Source organism: Muscardinus avellanarius (genome assembly GCF_963383645.1).
Source record: "Muscardinus avellanarius genome assembly, chromosome: 8".
Lineage (NCBI taxonomy): Eukaryota > Metazoa > Chordata > Mammalia > Rodentia > Gliridae > Muscardinus > Muscardinus avellanarius.
The window spans coordinates 82,508,471-82,523,198 of NC_137794.1; the positions used below are offsets into that span (position 1 = coordinate 82,508,471).

Consider the following 14,728-nt stretch of genomic DNA (forward strand, 5'->3'; position numbering starts at 1 on the left):
TTTCCCAAAGCCCCACCTATGAACATTGCTGCACTGGGGACCAAACCATCAACACCTGTGAGGGGCATTACAGATCCAAACTATAAGAGTATTCAATGACCAACCTTCCACTGTCTCTCCCTTCTCCTACTCTTCCCAATGTGTGGACCACCTTCTCTCAATGTGTATAAAATCAGCTTTTTTAGATTCTATATACAAATGAAATCATGGAGTATTTTTCTTTCAGTGAATCGATCACTTTATGTTAACATGATGCCTTCAAGTTCTATCCATGTGATCATTAATAGAAAATTTTGTCTTTTATATAGATTAATATTTTGTACATGTATTACACATTATCTTCATTCATTAACAAATGGACATTATATTGTCTCCATATGTTAGCTATTGGAAATATTGCTGTAATACATCATACTTTATATGTAACTTTGACAGATTGATTAGTAGTAGACAAAAATATTTTAAAATCCAAGCATGGTGGTGCACGCTTGTAATCCCAGCATTTGGGAGGCTGAAACAGGAGGATTGTGGTTCACGGACAGCCTCAAATAATTAGTGAGGCCCTTTGCAACTCAGTAAGACCTTGTTTCAAAAATAAGGAATAAAAAATAGGACTGGGGGTATAGCTTGGCAGTAGGATGCCCCTGGGTTCCAGCCCCAGTACCGCAAAAAAAAAATTAAGATATAAATTCTGAATAGTAACAATATTTATATGTACTTATATTAAAAGTAGAATGAGCAGTAATCATTAGTATTAACTACGCCATAGCAATTATTGGACACTGACCACCCAAAACAACAACAACAATAACAACATTAACAAAGTCAGTAATGAAAAATAATAAGATGAATAGCTATACAAATGTCTTAACAAGTACTTATTTGGGCATAATATCATCACTTCGAATATAGTGTGATTATCTAGTCCAACTTAGTGACTTAGTGGAGAAATCTGTGTTCATACTGCAAAAAGATTTCTGCTGATTGTAAATCCAAACTGGCATGAAGTTCAGTATTTTAGTGAATTAGTCCTAACAATATGTTTTCAGTTCACTGGGTATATATGGCCTTGAAAATAGTCTTGGTAGACATTTTAAACTAATATCAACCCATATATTCCTATTAAGAAATCATATGTAACAAAAATGATAAACTGTTTAGATAAGCAAAAATCATAACAATTCTAAAACTTGACTTCTACAAGCCCAACAAAAGATGATCACAATTATGACTTTGGAAAGTACTAAGGAAAATATATTTTAAAATTTATTTAAATGGGCATTCATTTCTTCAACAAATACTTGAATATTTACTATGTCCTAGATGATATTAATAGGGTTGATAAGACACAATATTGGTGAGGTTGTGAAGAAATAGTTTCATTATATCTCCTGGGAAGACAATAATTTAATATAGCACTTCTGCATAGGAACTTTTTAAATTTTTAAGACTTAAAATGTATATGCCTTTGACTAGAAATTATACTTCCAAAAATGTAGCCTTCCAAAAAAGTAGTTGTGCAGGATATATATATATATATATATATATATATATATATATATATATATATATATATGTGTGTGTGTGTGTGTGTGTGTGTGTGTGTGTGTGTGTGTTAGTTATTAAATTACTACTGAAGATAACATTTATTGAGGCAATATTTAGTATGTCTATGGCATTCTTCTAAATTTGGCACTTGTATAACAGTTATATGTCAGTACAATGACACTAAGACTTGAATTTTTTCCTCAAAGTCATTCAACTGACAATCTAATATCACAGACTAAGGTAATGTTAGAAAAACAAAATCAAGCAGTTCTGAAAGAAAATCAAGCAGTTCTGAAAAGTATATACACCTGCCTCCACACAAAACAAAGAAAAATATTAAGCTGTCTACTTATGTACACACACACACACACACACACACACACACACACACACACACACACCTACAGTAATTGTAAGGATGTAAGGACAGGTAAGAAATTCAACATTTGAATCTACATAACCATCTTTTTCTAGTTCCACCCTAACAGAAATTTCACGTATTGTTCACGGCCTTACACAGTCCTTTCTGGGCAAAGTAATTTTTCACTGCTTTGATTTCCTATAATGCAACATGAAAAACACAAGGAGGACTAGGAGCAGAACAAATCAATTGAGAACTTATTTATAAGACATTATGCTAATGATTTACATGCGTTATCTCACTTGATGCTTTTAAATATTCCTATCTGGTAATTACTATTGACTACCCTATGTTTTATAGAGAAATTGAGTCTTAGTAAAATTAAGAAGTTCTCTGCATCCCACGATTACTAATTAATGGAGAGGACACTCCAATACCAGACTTCTGGTTCTTAGATTGTCCTGATTTATTGACACCGGGCATCTTAGCTCACTCACCACACAGAATAGGGTTAGGAGTACAGGTTCTGAAACAGGGTTTCAGAATTTGATTTCTAATATCACTTAGGATATCTTTTATAAGTTATGGTACCTCTGTATATATGGAAAGAGGTTCATTTAATTAAAATTTATTATGAGAAATATAAAATGATTAGAGGAGAGTCTGGTATATTAAGAAGGCAAGTTCTAGTTATTAGTAAAAGAAAATTAATTATATCCTACATGTTCTTCTTTTCCCATAGAATCTAACACAAAGATTAACATATGGTAATTATTCATTACAGATAACCTGGTTGTTAATCATTTAGTGCTATTATTCAATAATTTATCATGTGTGGTAATAGGAAATTGTAGACTGAACCATATGAATCAAACCGTTTTACTTTTATAAATAAAAAAATAGTGAAATATTATGTTTCATATGAATTAGCTTAATTTAGGTTTTAATTATTTTAAGTTTAAAAGCATGAATTTATTAATAGATCCAATAAGTAAAATTACTTTCTAAATATATTTGTATATATGTGCTAAATGTATAAAAAATATTTTATCTACATATGAAACCTGAAATTAATGTTTACTAACTTACTGATTTCTAATGTAGCATGCAATTGTCATGGAAAAGCTGAAGAATGTTATTATGATGAAAATGTTGCCAGAAGAAATCTCAGTTTGAATATACATGGAAAATACGTCGGAGGGGGTGTGTGCATTAATTGTACCCAAAATACTGCGGGTATAAATTGTGAGACATGTGTTGACGGCTTCTTCAGACCCAAAGGGGTAATGTATGCTTTTCCTTTATATAGTGTTATTTTTGCCTTCTTATACAATGATATAGTATACAGAAACATAATTTTGATACTTTTTCTAAAAATCTAGACTTCGAATTCTAAAAAATAATTATAAACTGTTCATAAATCTCTAAGGATGTGGTATAAAACATTCCAATCCCTCCAGAAAAGTCCATTATGCCACAGTCCTTGGAATGATCCAATCAATCCCACCCCAGAAAATTCTGTTCTGACATTTAGGACATGAAGTAGTATTACCTTTTAGGGGACTTCATAGAAAAGAATACACGCAGTACAGAATTTTCTACATTGCATGCATCAATTGTTATTTTTACAACATTGGTGAGTAATATTCACCTGTGTCATGGTCATTGTCTTAGAAATGTTTTAATTTTAACTATTAGAGCATATCTCAGGTAAACTTTGTGAGTGGTATCAAATAATGATAAAATATTTACATGACCAGTAAGTATGTGATCATATCATGTAGATCAGTTTCTCCAGCCTCAGTATGAACCATGGATCTATTTGTCCATCCTTATGCTAATGCCATATGCTAATTAGATTATCTTTAAAATTTTAGAGTTCATATAATATAAATCTAACAGTTTTATACTTCATGTTGAGCATTGCTTTGTTTATTGTAATTTTTTGCATTTTGCTATAATTTAGAATCAACTTGACAAGTAAAGAAATATTACTTGATATTTTTGTTTGAAATCTGCATATACATATTGAAAAAATAATTTTGTAATAAAATTGAGACATTTAGTCAATAGATATAGCCATTGACTAAATATATCTTCTTTATTCATAACAGTATTTTAGTATACAGATGTGCATATTTGGAGTTAAATTTAATCTTCAGTATTTTGTTTTATATCATTATAAACAATTATTTTTAGAATAGTTTACCAATTTTTAGTCCATTATTAGAAATATTTATAATTGACTTTGTTATGTATTCATCCAAAATTTATTTAAATTGATGCCCTTTATCAGATCTTGAAACTTCTCTACTCTTCCTAGTTAGCTGTGACTTTTTATAATAAAGAGGTACTCAATTTTGTCTAATGCCTTTTTGCTCTACTGAAATATAACATTTCCTTCCTTCCTTCCTGTTTTATTTATTTATTTATTTTCTTTTTTTGTGGTACTGGAGATTGAACCCTGGGGAATTCTATCTCTGAACTATATCCAGCTCTATTTTACTCTTTATTTATTTATTATTATTATTATTATTATTATTATTATTATTATTATTATTATTATTATTTTTGGTGGTACTGGGGTTCCTGGAAGCCCTTCTACCTCCGGGCTACACTCCCAGACCTATTTTATATTTTTGAAACAGGGTCTCTTACGCCAGCGCGGCTGGCTTCAAACCTGCGCGATCCTCCTGTCTCTGCCTCCCAAGCGCGGGGATTACAAGCGTGCACCACCACGCCCGGCTTTTACTCTTTATTTTAAAAAAGGGTTTCACTAAGTTACCGAGAGCCTCACTAAGTTGCTGAGGCTGGAATTGAACCTGTGATCCTCTTGTCTCAGCCTCTCAAGTACTGGGATTGCAGGCATGTGCTACCATATCCACCTTGTCCTTATATTTCAATGTGATCCATTTGCATTGATTGACTTACAGAATATTGAATCAACTTTGCATTGATGAATTAAATCCCATGTGATTATAAAATATTATCATTTTTACATATTGAAAAATATTATTTAATTAAGGATTTTTACATATTTGCAATAAGGGACATTAATTTGTCTTTTTATTTTACTACCTTCATGAGAATTAGAGTATACTGGCCTCTAATAATGGTACATAAATGCTTCTACTTCCTTTTATTAGTAAAATAATTGGTATAAGACAAATTAAAGTGTTTGACATACTTTTAAAATAATGAGAATAGAATTTCCCAATGAAACTGTCTTTTGCTTTCTTTGTGAACAGACATTTGATAATTATTTATTTTATCTAAGTAGTCAAATTTTTGCCAAAAGGTTTTGAAATATCCCCCTATCTTTCTTAAAGTCTGGGGGTATCTATATTGATAACAACTCCTTAATTTCTAAAATTTTTAATTTTTATTTTTTATCATTTTTTACTTATCACTATTCTAGGAGTTTATCAATTTTTTAATCTTTAAAAAACATTTGCCTCATTCTGTATTTGATTTTTGTTCTTATGCTTATTATGTTATTTTCTTTACCTGTTTTGAGTTTCTTATATTTTACTATTTTAGCAATATAGAAACAGAGTATTGATTTGAAATGTTTCCTTTTCATGTTTATGGTGCTGGGGATTGAACCCAAGGGCATTCTATCTCAGAGCTACACCCCTAGCCGTATATATATATATTTTTTTGAAACAGGGTCTCACTAAGTTATGGAAAGCTTCACTAAGTAGATGAGGCTGTCCATGAACCCGGATGCTCCTGTTTCAGCCTCCCAAGTACTGGAATTACAAGCTTATACAACCATGCTCGGTTATGTTTCTTCTTTTATAATATAAATATCTAAATATAAGTTTCTGTCTGGAAAGTTCATTAGTTTCTTCCCATGAATTCATGATGTGCATCACTTGAAAAGTCTGTTCAGATTATTAGGCTTTTCAGTTATTGATTTCCACTGAATTCCTTGGCATATCTTAAATGAATTTCTGTATACAGATGAGTTAGTTACATATTCAGGGATGTTTTTATACAGATTTTTATTAATGTTCCCCTATAAACATGGATCTTTCCCAATGTAATTTTTTTCTTTCAAACATCAAATTCTTCTACTCTCTGCCTTCCTTTGCTTATTTTCATGGGTATTCAAATAATTTGATTGATATACTTTGTCTAGATTCATCATCATCATCAAATGGTGTATTGGTTTTATACAAGACAGTCTGCCTTAATCAGAACTGGAAGGTTGATCAAGTTTTTATTATCTGGCCAGGTGTGATGGTGCACGCTTATAATCCCCGCACTTGGGAGCAGAGACAGGAGGATGGCACAGGTTCGAAGCCAGCTGCACTGGCTTAAGAGACCCTGTTTCCAATTTAAAAAATATATTAAAAAATAGGTCTGGGAGTGTAGCCCGGAGGTAGAAGGGCTTCCAGGAACCCCAGTGCCACCAAAAAAAAAAAAAAAAAAAAAAAAAAAAAACCTTTTTATTATCTGTCAAATAATCAAGTGATTCTGCTCTCCTTTGGAGCATTTGGATATGCATAAAAATATTTATGCTAAACTGAGCTAAAATTGCAAAAGGAAATTTTACAAGCACTTAATATTTGGGTAGAAATCCATGAAGCTATGGAAAGAAAATTTTTGTGCATTGCAGTTTTCCAGTTAAGTAACTTACCTCTATGATGATCTTAAAATTGTCTTAAAATTGATTTTAGTCTTATATAATAAATATACACTTTTTATTTGCACATGCATATATTGTATATATGAAATATATATGAGGAAATATTTACTTAAGAAGCTAATAATAATAAAAATTATTGTTTTAATAAAATTAAATATCTATGTAAAGTAGATATGCTTATAGAATCTTATAGGTTAGATTTCCTGATCTACATTTTTGATCAGGCACATTTTCCTAGCTACCACAATGGGCAACAATAAATTAAAATAAATTAAACGGCCTTGCTTTACAAAAGGCTCATCATTAGGGTCAGAAATTACATATATATATATATATATATATATATATATATATATATATATATATATATATATATATTTGTGTGTGGGGGGGTACTGGGGATGGAACCTAGAGGCATTCTACCTTCGACCTACACTCCCAGCCTTATTCTTTATTTGGAAACAGGGTCTCAGTGAGTTGCAAAGGGCCTCACTAAATAGCTAAGGCTGTATGCAAATCACAATCATTCTGTCTTAGCCTCCCAAATGCTGGATTACAAGCATGTGCCACCACACCTGGCTAGAAATTAGAGTTTTAAAAGTAAAAATTTTATTCAAAAATGTTTTTGCAATAATTTATAGAGGTTTGTTGTTGTTGTTGTTGGTGGTGGTGGTGTTTTATTTCTTGGTGGTTTCTTTGGGTAGAAAGTCTTTCTCCAAATTCCATTCTCAAGTGGCTACTCACTCATATTTTAAACTCCAGTTTAAATGTCACCTTTTCTGAAAAATATTGTCTTCATTAATTATGTTATGATATCATCCCTTGCCCTTTTCTCCATAAGGCTCTACTTATGTATCTGTTTTTATCACTTAGCATATTTTCTTTAATCAGTCTTTCAAATCTGTTATTCCTATAGCTTTGATTAAGGGACAGACCTTGCCTTTCATCATGCAATACACAGCCCTCACTTCATACTGGGAGATGAATGAATATGTCCTAAAGAAATGATAATTTTGAAACTGTTCTGTGAGCTTAAGTGATTCATATTTAATCAAATATATAAACAATTCCAGCTTTTATATTATGATTTATATTGGCAAATGAATTTCAACTTATAAATTAAGCTTATATATATGAATATCTTGGTTTACCTTCTTACTGCCTTCATTCAAACAACTAACTACACAACTTAGAGGAAGGATGATTAATTTGCTGACAGATTTTGGAGATTTGAGGGTTCCAGTCTGTCAGGCTAAGTCTGTGGAGTTCAGGGAATGGCTACAGGAAATAGAGAAATGGGAGGTGCAAGCAAGGACTCTGCCCTTGCACCAACAAGGCCAACAGCAGCAGCAGCAGCAGCAGCAGCAAAGAGAGAGAGAGAGAGAGAGAGAGAGAGAGAGAGAGAGAGAGAGAGAGAGAGAGAGAAAGAGAAAGAGGACATACAAGAGCAAATGCAGGGAAGGTGGGAGGAAAGAACCTTATTAAATCCCCAAGGCCACATCCCCAGAGACCCCTCCTCAGCAATCAAGCCCAGCTTCCAACACTGCTACCTTGTTTCCATGAGAGCTAGGGGGAAATTCTAAATCCAAACCATCACATTCTGCCCCTGGCCCCTAGACCTCACAGCCACTTCACAATCTAAAATGCATTTATTCCATCTCTACGAGTTCCCGAGTTCCCAAAGTCTTAACAGTTCCAGCAAAATTCAAAAGTCCAAAGTCTAATGCCTCCTCTGAGACTCAAAGTAAGCACTGGCTGTGAGCCTCTGTAAATACAAAAATTCAGTTACATACATTCATTGTAAGATGGCACAGAGTAAACATTTGCATTACAAAAGGGAGAAATAGGGCCATAGGAGGAAGGAATTGGACCAAAATAGCATCAAAATCCAGCAGGGCTAGCATTTGATTCTGCAGCTCTATTTCTGATACCTGGGACACATGATGATAAAATGCAATCTCCAAGGGGCCTTGGCAGCTCTGCCTACGTGACCTGGTTGACTTCAGTGGGCCATGTATTGGCTCCTCTAGCTTCTCTCCATGGGCCACAGCTTGCAGCCTTTCCTTGGCATTATTCCATGTTGCTGTCATCTCTAAATTTCAGGGATTTTCCTGTGATCTTGGCTTTGTCCCCAGAGCTTCACAAATTGCCCCATTTGGACCTGCTTGCAGGAATTTTCTAGCCCTTTCACATATTGTCTAGCTTCCCAGGCCTTCCTTTGAAATCTGGGGCTGGGGGGATGATTTCATGATTCTTTTTTTCACAGTGAAGCCAGCATTATGTTAGTACTGGATGGACCACCAGCAAGAAAGGTAATCATGCCCTTTTTAATCACTACTTCTGTGCCCTTTCCATTCACAGCCTTTTGGCCTGTCTCCATCCAGGCTTTCACTAGCCTGCTTCCTTCATGGGCAACATTTCTCCTTTCCTTCCATTCATCTTAATTTCTTCCACAAGGTCATTCTGATGGGTCCCTAATTTACATGTGCTTCTCTGGCCAAACTGAAAGTCTATATAGTCTCTTTACTTTACTTTCTGCTCCCCAAATTCAGTATGCACTTTGCTGAACATGAACATCAATATCCATAAATCAGTTTAGATACTTTGCTGTTCTGAATTTCCTCTTCCATCTCAATCAGCTTATCATCTTTAAATTTGGCATTCCAGGACATGAGAAGATTACTATAACTTCTTTGCCAGAATGTAACATGGGTGACCTCTGCTCCATTTTCCTATGGAGTGTTTTTTGCCCTCAGAAATTTCCTGAGCACATTCTCTACTCACCATCTTTCTATCTGCATTCTGGCCCTTCCACTTTCCTATCACAAACCAGTTCCAAAGATTCACAATCCACAAGGTCAGATTTTTTTTTAACAATTTTTTTATTGAACATAAATAGTATACATTTAAACTATATTTGGTGCCCTCTCCCCCACCCCCATTTTCCCTTCCCCCCTCCCACCAGTGGTTGTCCAGGTTAACCATGTCTTACTCATAATTTTACACATGTTCAGATATAGACCCTCACTAATCAAGATCAGCCTTCCTCCTCTCCTATCTTTCCATTCAAACTTTGCTGGTATTTCCCCTCCATTATCTGGAGTCCCACTGGTATCCTTTGTGTTTCCTAGTTTGGGCATATTAGAGGAAACATATGTACCTTCTCCTTCTGTGCTTGGCTGATCTCACTTAACATGATGCTCTCCAGGGCTTTCCATCTTCTTGCAAGTGATATAATTTTGTTTTTCTTTATGACTGAATAGAATTCCATTGTGTGTATTTCCCACAGTTTTGCTATCCATTCATCTGTTGATGGTGGTCTGGGTTGGTTCCATATTTTGGCTATTACAAATTGTGCTGCTATGAACATAGGTATGCATATGTTGCTGTATTTCTCTGAATTCATCCCCTTTGGAAAGATACCCAGGAGTGGTATAGCTGGATCATATAGTGGATATATTCCCATCTTTCTTAGGAATCTCCACACAGATCTCCATAGTGGTTGAACTAGTTTGCATTCCCACCAACAGTGTAAAAGAGTTCCTCTTTCCCCACATCCTTGCCAGCATTTGTTGTTGTTTGATTTCTTTATGCTTGCCACTCTGACTGGGGTTAGATGGAATCTCAGTGTAGTTTTGATTTGCATTTCCCTGATGGCCAGTGATGAAGAACATCTTTTCATGTACCTATTGGCCCTTTGTATCTCTTCTTTTGTGAAGTGTCTATTTAGTTCATTTGCCCATTTCTTGATTGGGTTGTTTGTTTTGCTAGTGTAGAGTCTTTTGAGCTCTTTGTATATTCTGGATATTACCCCCTATCAGAATGGTGGCTGGTAAAGATCCTTTCCCATTCTGAAGGCTTCCTCTTTAGATTATTGATAGTTTCCTTTGAAGAGAAGAAACTTTTTAGTTTGATGTTATCCCAATTGTTTATTCTTGCTTTAATTTCCTGAGCTTTGGAGATTTTGTTGAGAAAGTTACTGCCTGTGCCAATATGTTGTAGTGTTGAACCTATGCTCTCCTCTACTAACTTCACAGTCTCAGGTCTAATTTTTAATTCTTTGATCAACACAAGGTCAGATTTTAAAATTGGCTGTGACCCCACTTATCTGGTACTAATGTCTGTCTTAGGCAACATTCTCACTGCCATAATCTAAAACAACTGACTACACAATTTAGAGGAAGGATGAATTATGTGTTCACAGTTTTTCAAGATTCAGTGGTTCAGTCTATGTCAGGATAGGCCCAGGGAGCTCAGGGCATGACTGTGGGAACTGGGAGAGGAAGACCATAGGGAGGGATCTAATTTCACATCATGGGGGCCAGAAGCCGAGAGAGAGCAAGAGGAGGAGAGAACCTTATATAATCTCCAAGGCTGTGCTCTCAGCAACCCCTCCTTTAGCAACCAAGCTGGCTTCCAACATTGCTACCTTAATTCCACGAGAGCTACTGGAGACATTCAAAATCCAAACATTACAGCCTGGCATGGTGGCGCACACTTGTAATCCCCATGCTTGGGAGGCAGAGACAGGAGGATCGTGCAGGTTCGAACCCAGCCATGCTGGCTTAGGAGACCCTGTTTCCAAATAAAAAAAATATATAAAATAGGTCTGGGAGTGTAGCCCAGAGGTAGAAGGGCTTCCAGGAACCCCAGTACACCACACACACTCAAAAATCCAAACATTACAATGTATGAAAAAATGTATTGAAGAAAATATTTACATGGATGTATATTTCTTGGGTTGCTAATTTAGGGCTTAGGCTTTTTTTCTTTCCTTTTCCTATTTCATTTAGAAAAAGAAATGTCATATATACATTATGTAAGCATGGTGTAGATTTGTTTACCAATATATTCAAACAAAAAAAGCTACTACTTCTATTAATAATTTAATTTATACCAGTCTTATTAAATACTTTATATATTATTATTTCTAATTTCAATTTATATAACATCAATGTGGTTGTTTATATTGTTCTTATTTTATAAGAAAATAAATAAGTTACAGAAGACTACACAGCCCATAAGTGGCCTCACAGGGATCTGAGCTCAAGTTTTTCTAATTAGATGGTTACAGAATTTCTTCTCAGGTTATATAGTTTCCTAGAAACCAAAATTTTAGCTTAAGTATTTAGTACTACCTTTTTTTGATTTAAAACTTTAAATAAATTTTTAATTAATCATACTTTGATCAGTGTGGAAAAGTTCTTGAATAATACATGTTGAGAAAATTCACATTGCTAATTTGGACTATATTATAATAAAAACAAAACAATCAGGACGAATTTATTTTGAAATACATGTTAGAGTGTGCTAATGAAATGTTATTTTGCTTTGCTATGATGATGACATTGTGGTGATAAAAGACATGCATCCTTAAATATGTAGGGATAGAAAGCACTTTTTTGGAATTTCCTTTATAAAACTCAGCAAAGGATAAAAAAGATGACATATAACAAAATTTTGATAATTGGTGAATCTTGGTAACAAGTACTTGTTGTATTGTCTTCTTTGTGCAAATATTTAGAAAAACTAGACTGTAATGGCTACAAATGTATTAAAATAATTTCTCTTAATTTTTCTCAAAATAATTTACTATATATTATTGGAATAATTTATCCTTAAAAGTTGCTGAATTGAAAAATGCTGATGTTTATACTAGACTTGATTACAAGCATTTTAATTTTTTTGTTAGGTGTCGCCAAATTACCCAAGACCGTGCCAGCCATGTCACTGTGATGCAGTTGGTTCCATAAATGAAATCTGTGTCAAGGATGAGAAATATGCTCGGCGAGGTGAGAGTGCTGTAGGGCCCAGCTCCCATGAAAGACAGTGAATGGCCGCATGTGGTCATTTCAGAACAGTATGCAGTAAATTCCATTCATGTTATAAATATTCTTATAAATAAACCAGTGTTTCCTCCAGGAACTTTTTTATTTTCCTAATAATTGGCATTGCATTTAATTGTAATGCTTTAAGAATTTTAATCATTTGTTTTAAAATTCATATGTGTGGGGTTGTGTGTATGTGTACATTTATATTTACTGTCACATGTCACTATACTATAGAGATAAGTTCTGGGCAATGTTCCATTATGTTATTTTATTATTGTGCAAATTTCATAAAGTGTGCTCACATAAACTATAACTTTAGCTTAGTCATTTGTAATCCCAGTATTTGGGATGCTGAAACAGGTGGATCACACGTTTGTGGCCAGCCTCAGCTGTTTAGTAAGACCATCTACAACTTAATGAAACTCTGTTTCTAAATAAAGAATAAAAAATTAGGTCTGAGGTTGTAGCTCAGAGGCAGAATGTCCTTGGGTTCAATTCCTGGTACTACAATATATAAATAAATACATACATAAAAATAATAATAAACTGAAACTTCAGTAGATGATAGAATCTTAAGGAAACAACATCTTATATGTGGTTTATTATTGACTAGTGTTCTATCACAAGATGACATGTGGGGCATGAACGTGTGTGTGTCAGTGTGTATGTGCATGCATGTGTGTGGTATGGTGATTGTTAATCTGTGAAAGAAAGGTGATTGTTAATCTGTGGTGACTACAGATTTTATGTCATTATCTACTGTTTTATAGCTTCTATGTGTTCTTGTGTAGAATGGCAACATTCACTGAGGGGTCATGTGCTGTTATGGGAGGCAAATAGAGATCACATATTGAGATGTAGACAGTAATACAGAAAGCTAGAAGTGTACATAAAGGACTATAAAAGGTAATTGTCATGAGTTAAAAGGAAAGAAGCTGACATTAATTTAACTCAAATACTTTGAGCAATGAAAGACATGATGAACTTCATATATTAAGAAATCATATGCCAATTTAACTCCTCGATAGAGAACATCTGGGAGTGACTTCTAGGGCAGTTGATTGCCAAGTTTAAGTAGAAAATTCATAAAATATACTTAGAACAGTTTCTTTATATCTGAGTAAATTTTTGCTTTCTATGGAAAGACTAATATAAATCATGGCTACACTGTAGGTCTTTTTTTTTGTGTGTGTGGTACTGGAGGTTGGAACCCAGAGGCTTTCTACCTCCAGGCTATACTCCCACACCTTTTTTATATTTTATTTGGAAGCAGGGTCTCACTAAGTTGCTGAGAGCCTCACTAAGTAGCTGATGCTGGCTTCAAACCCTTGCGATCCTCCTGTCTCAGCCTCCCAAGTGCGGGGATTACAAGCGTGCGCCACCACGCCCGGCCATTGTAGGTCTTTTCCCCTTTATGATTTTCAAGTTAAAAGTTGACAGTGTTTCTTTGGCACAGTTTAGTTTACCTGCTTTATTTATAAAACTATAGGGTTATGAGTTTCAGCATTATATGTAACATATATCTTAAAATATTATATAACTGGTACTTTAACTATTCAGAATTATAAATTACTGGAATATTTTTCCTTTTGAGGCCCTTTTCCTGTCTTTGATAACATCTAAATCATAGTATCATTTTCTACAATGTCATTTAACAAATAAGTATACTTTCAAATAAGTATATCATATGAAAAAGCTATAAGAGTAGAGAAATATATGTATAAAGCAGAGGTAATTCAACAGATTAGTGTAAATATTTGTTTTTATTATAATTTATAGAGATTTTTTTATTGGTAATTTGGGGTCATACATCTTAATGGGGTACAAAATGGTAGAAGAGATTTTTAATATTGTTCTTTCTGTTTTACATATGAATTTTCTCCTGATCTATTAAAATCTTCTGAAATCTGGTTTCATCATATTAATAACAGATTAGAATATGGTTGTACCATAATTATTTATTCTCTCAACTTTATAGAAATATTAAACTTTTCTAATTTTTATGTATTATAACCAATGCTTTAGTGAACCAATTTGTGTATAATTATTTTTGATACAGAGTAAAATATATGATTAAGTTATACTTGTTTCTAAATTAATAATTATTTCTTACAAAGTTGAAATATAATCAAGATTTGTAATATTTTAATTAGACACATATTATTAAATATAGACCAAAGTTACAAGGCAATTTAACATCATTCTATGTTTGATATGATGGTCTCTTTAGGAAAATTGGAAACATGATCTGATGGTTTGAACTACTTATTCAAATTGTATAACCCAACCTCCCAGTTGAGCATTACAGGCATGCACCACCATGCCCAACTTAGG

The 14,728-nt window shown here is 33.7% G+C and overlaps 1 protein-coding gene across 2 annotated transcripts in view; it reads left to right on the forward strand.

Moving 5' to 3' along the window:
* LAMA2 (laminin subunit alpha 2) overlaps nt 1-14,728 on the forward strand; it is a gene marked incomplete at both ends in the record, with an annotated part of 652,317 nt that overhangs the window by 275,010 nt on the left and 362,579 nt on the right. For both annotated transcript variants that reach the window (XM_080699817.1, XM_080699818.1), the window contains 2 exons: nt 3,014-3,192; nt 12,256-12,355. In XM_080699817.1, the coding sequence (XP_080555943.1) occupies nt 3,014-3,192; nt 12,256-12,355 (279 nt within the window). The remainder of the gene's footprint in view (nt 1-3,013; nt 3,193-12,255; nt 12,356-14,728) is intronic.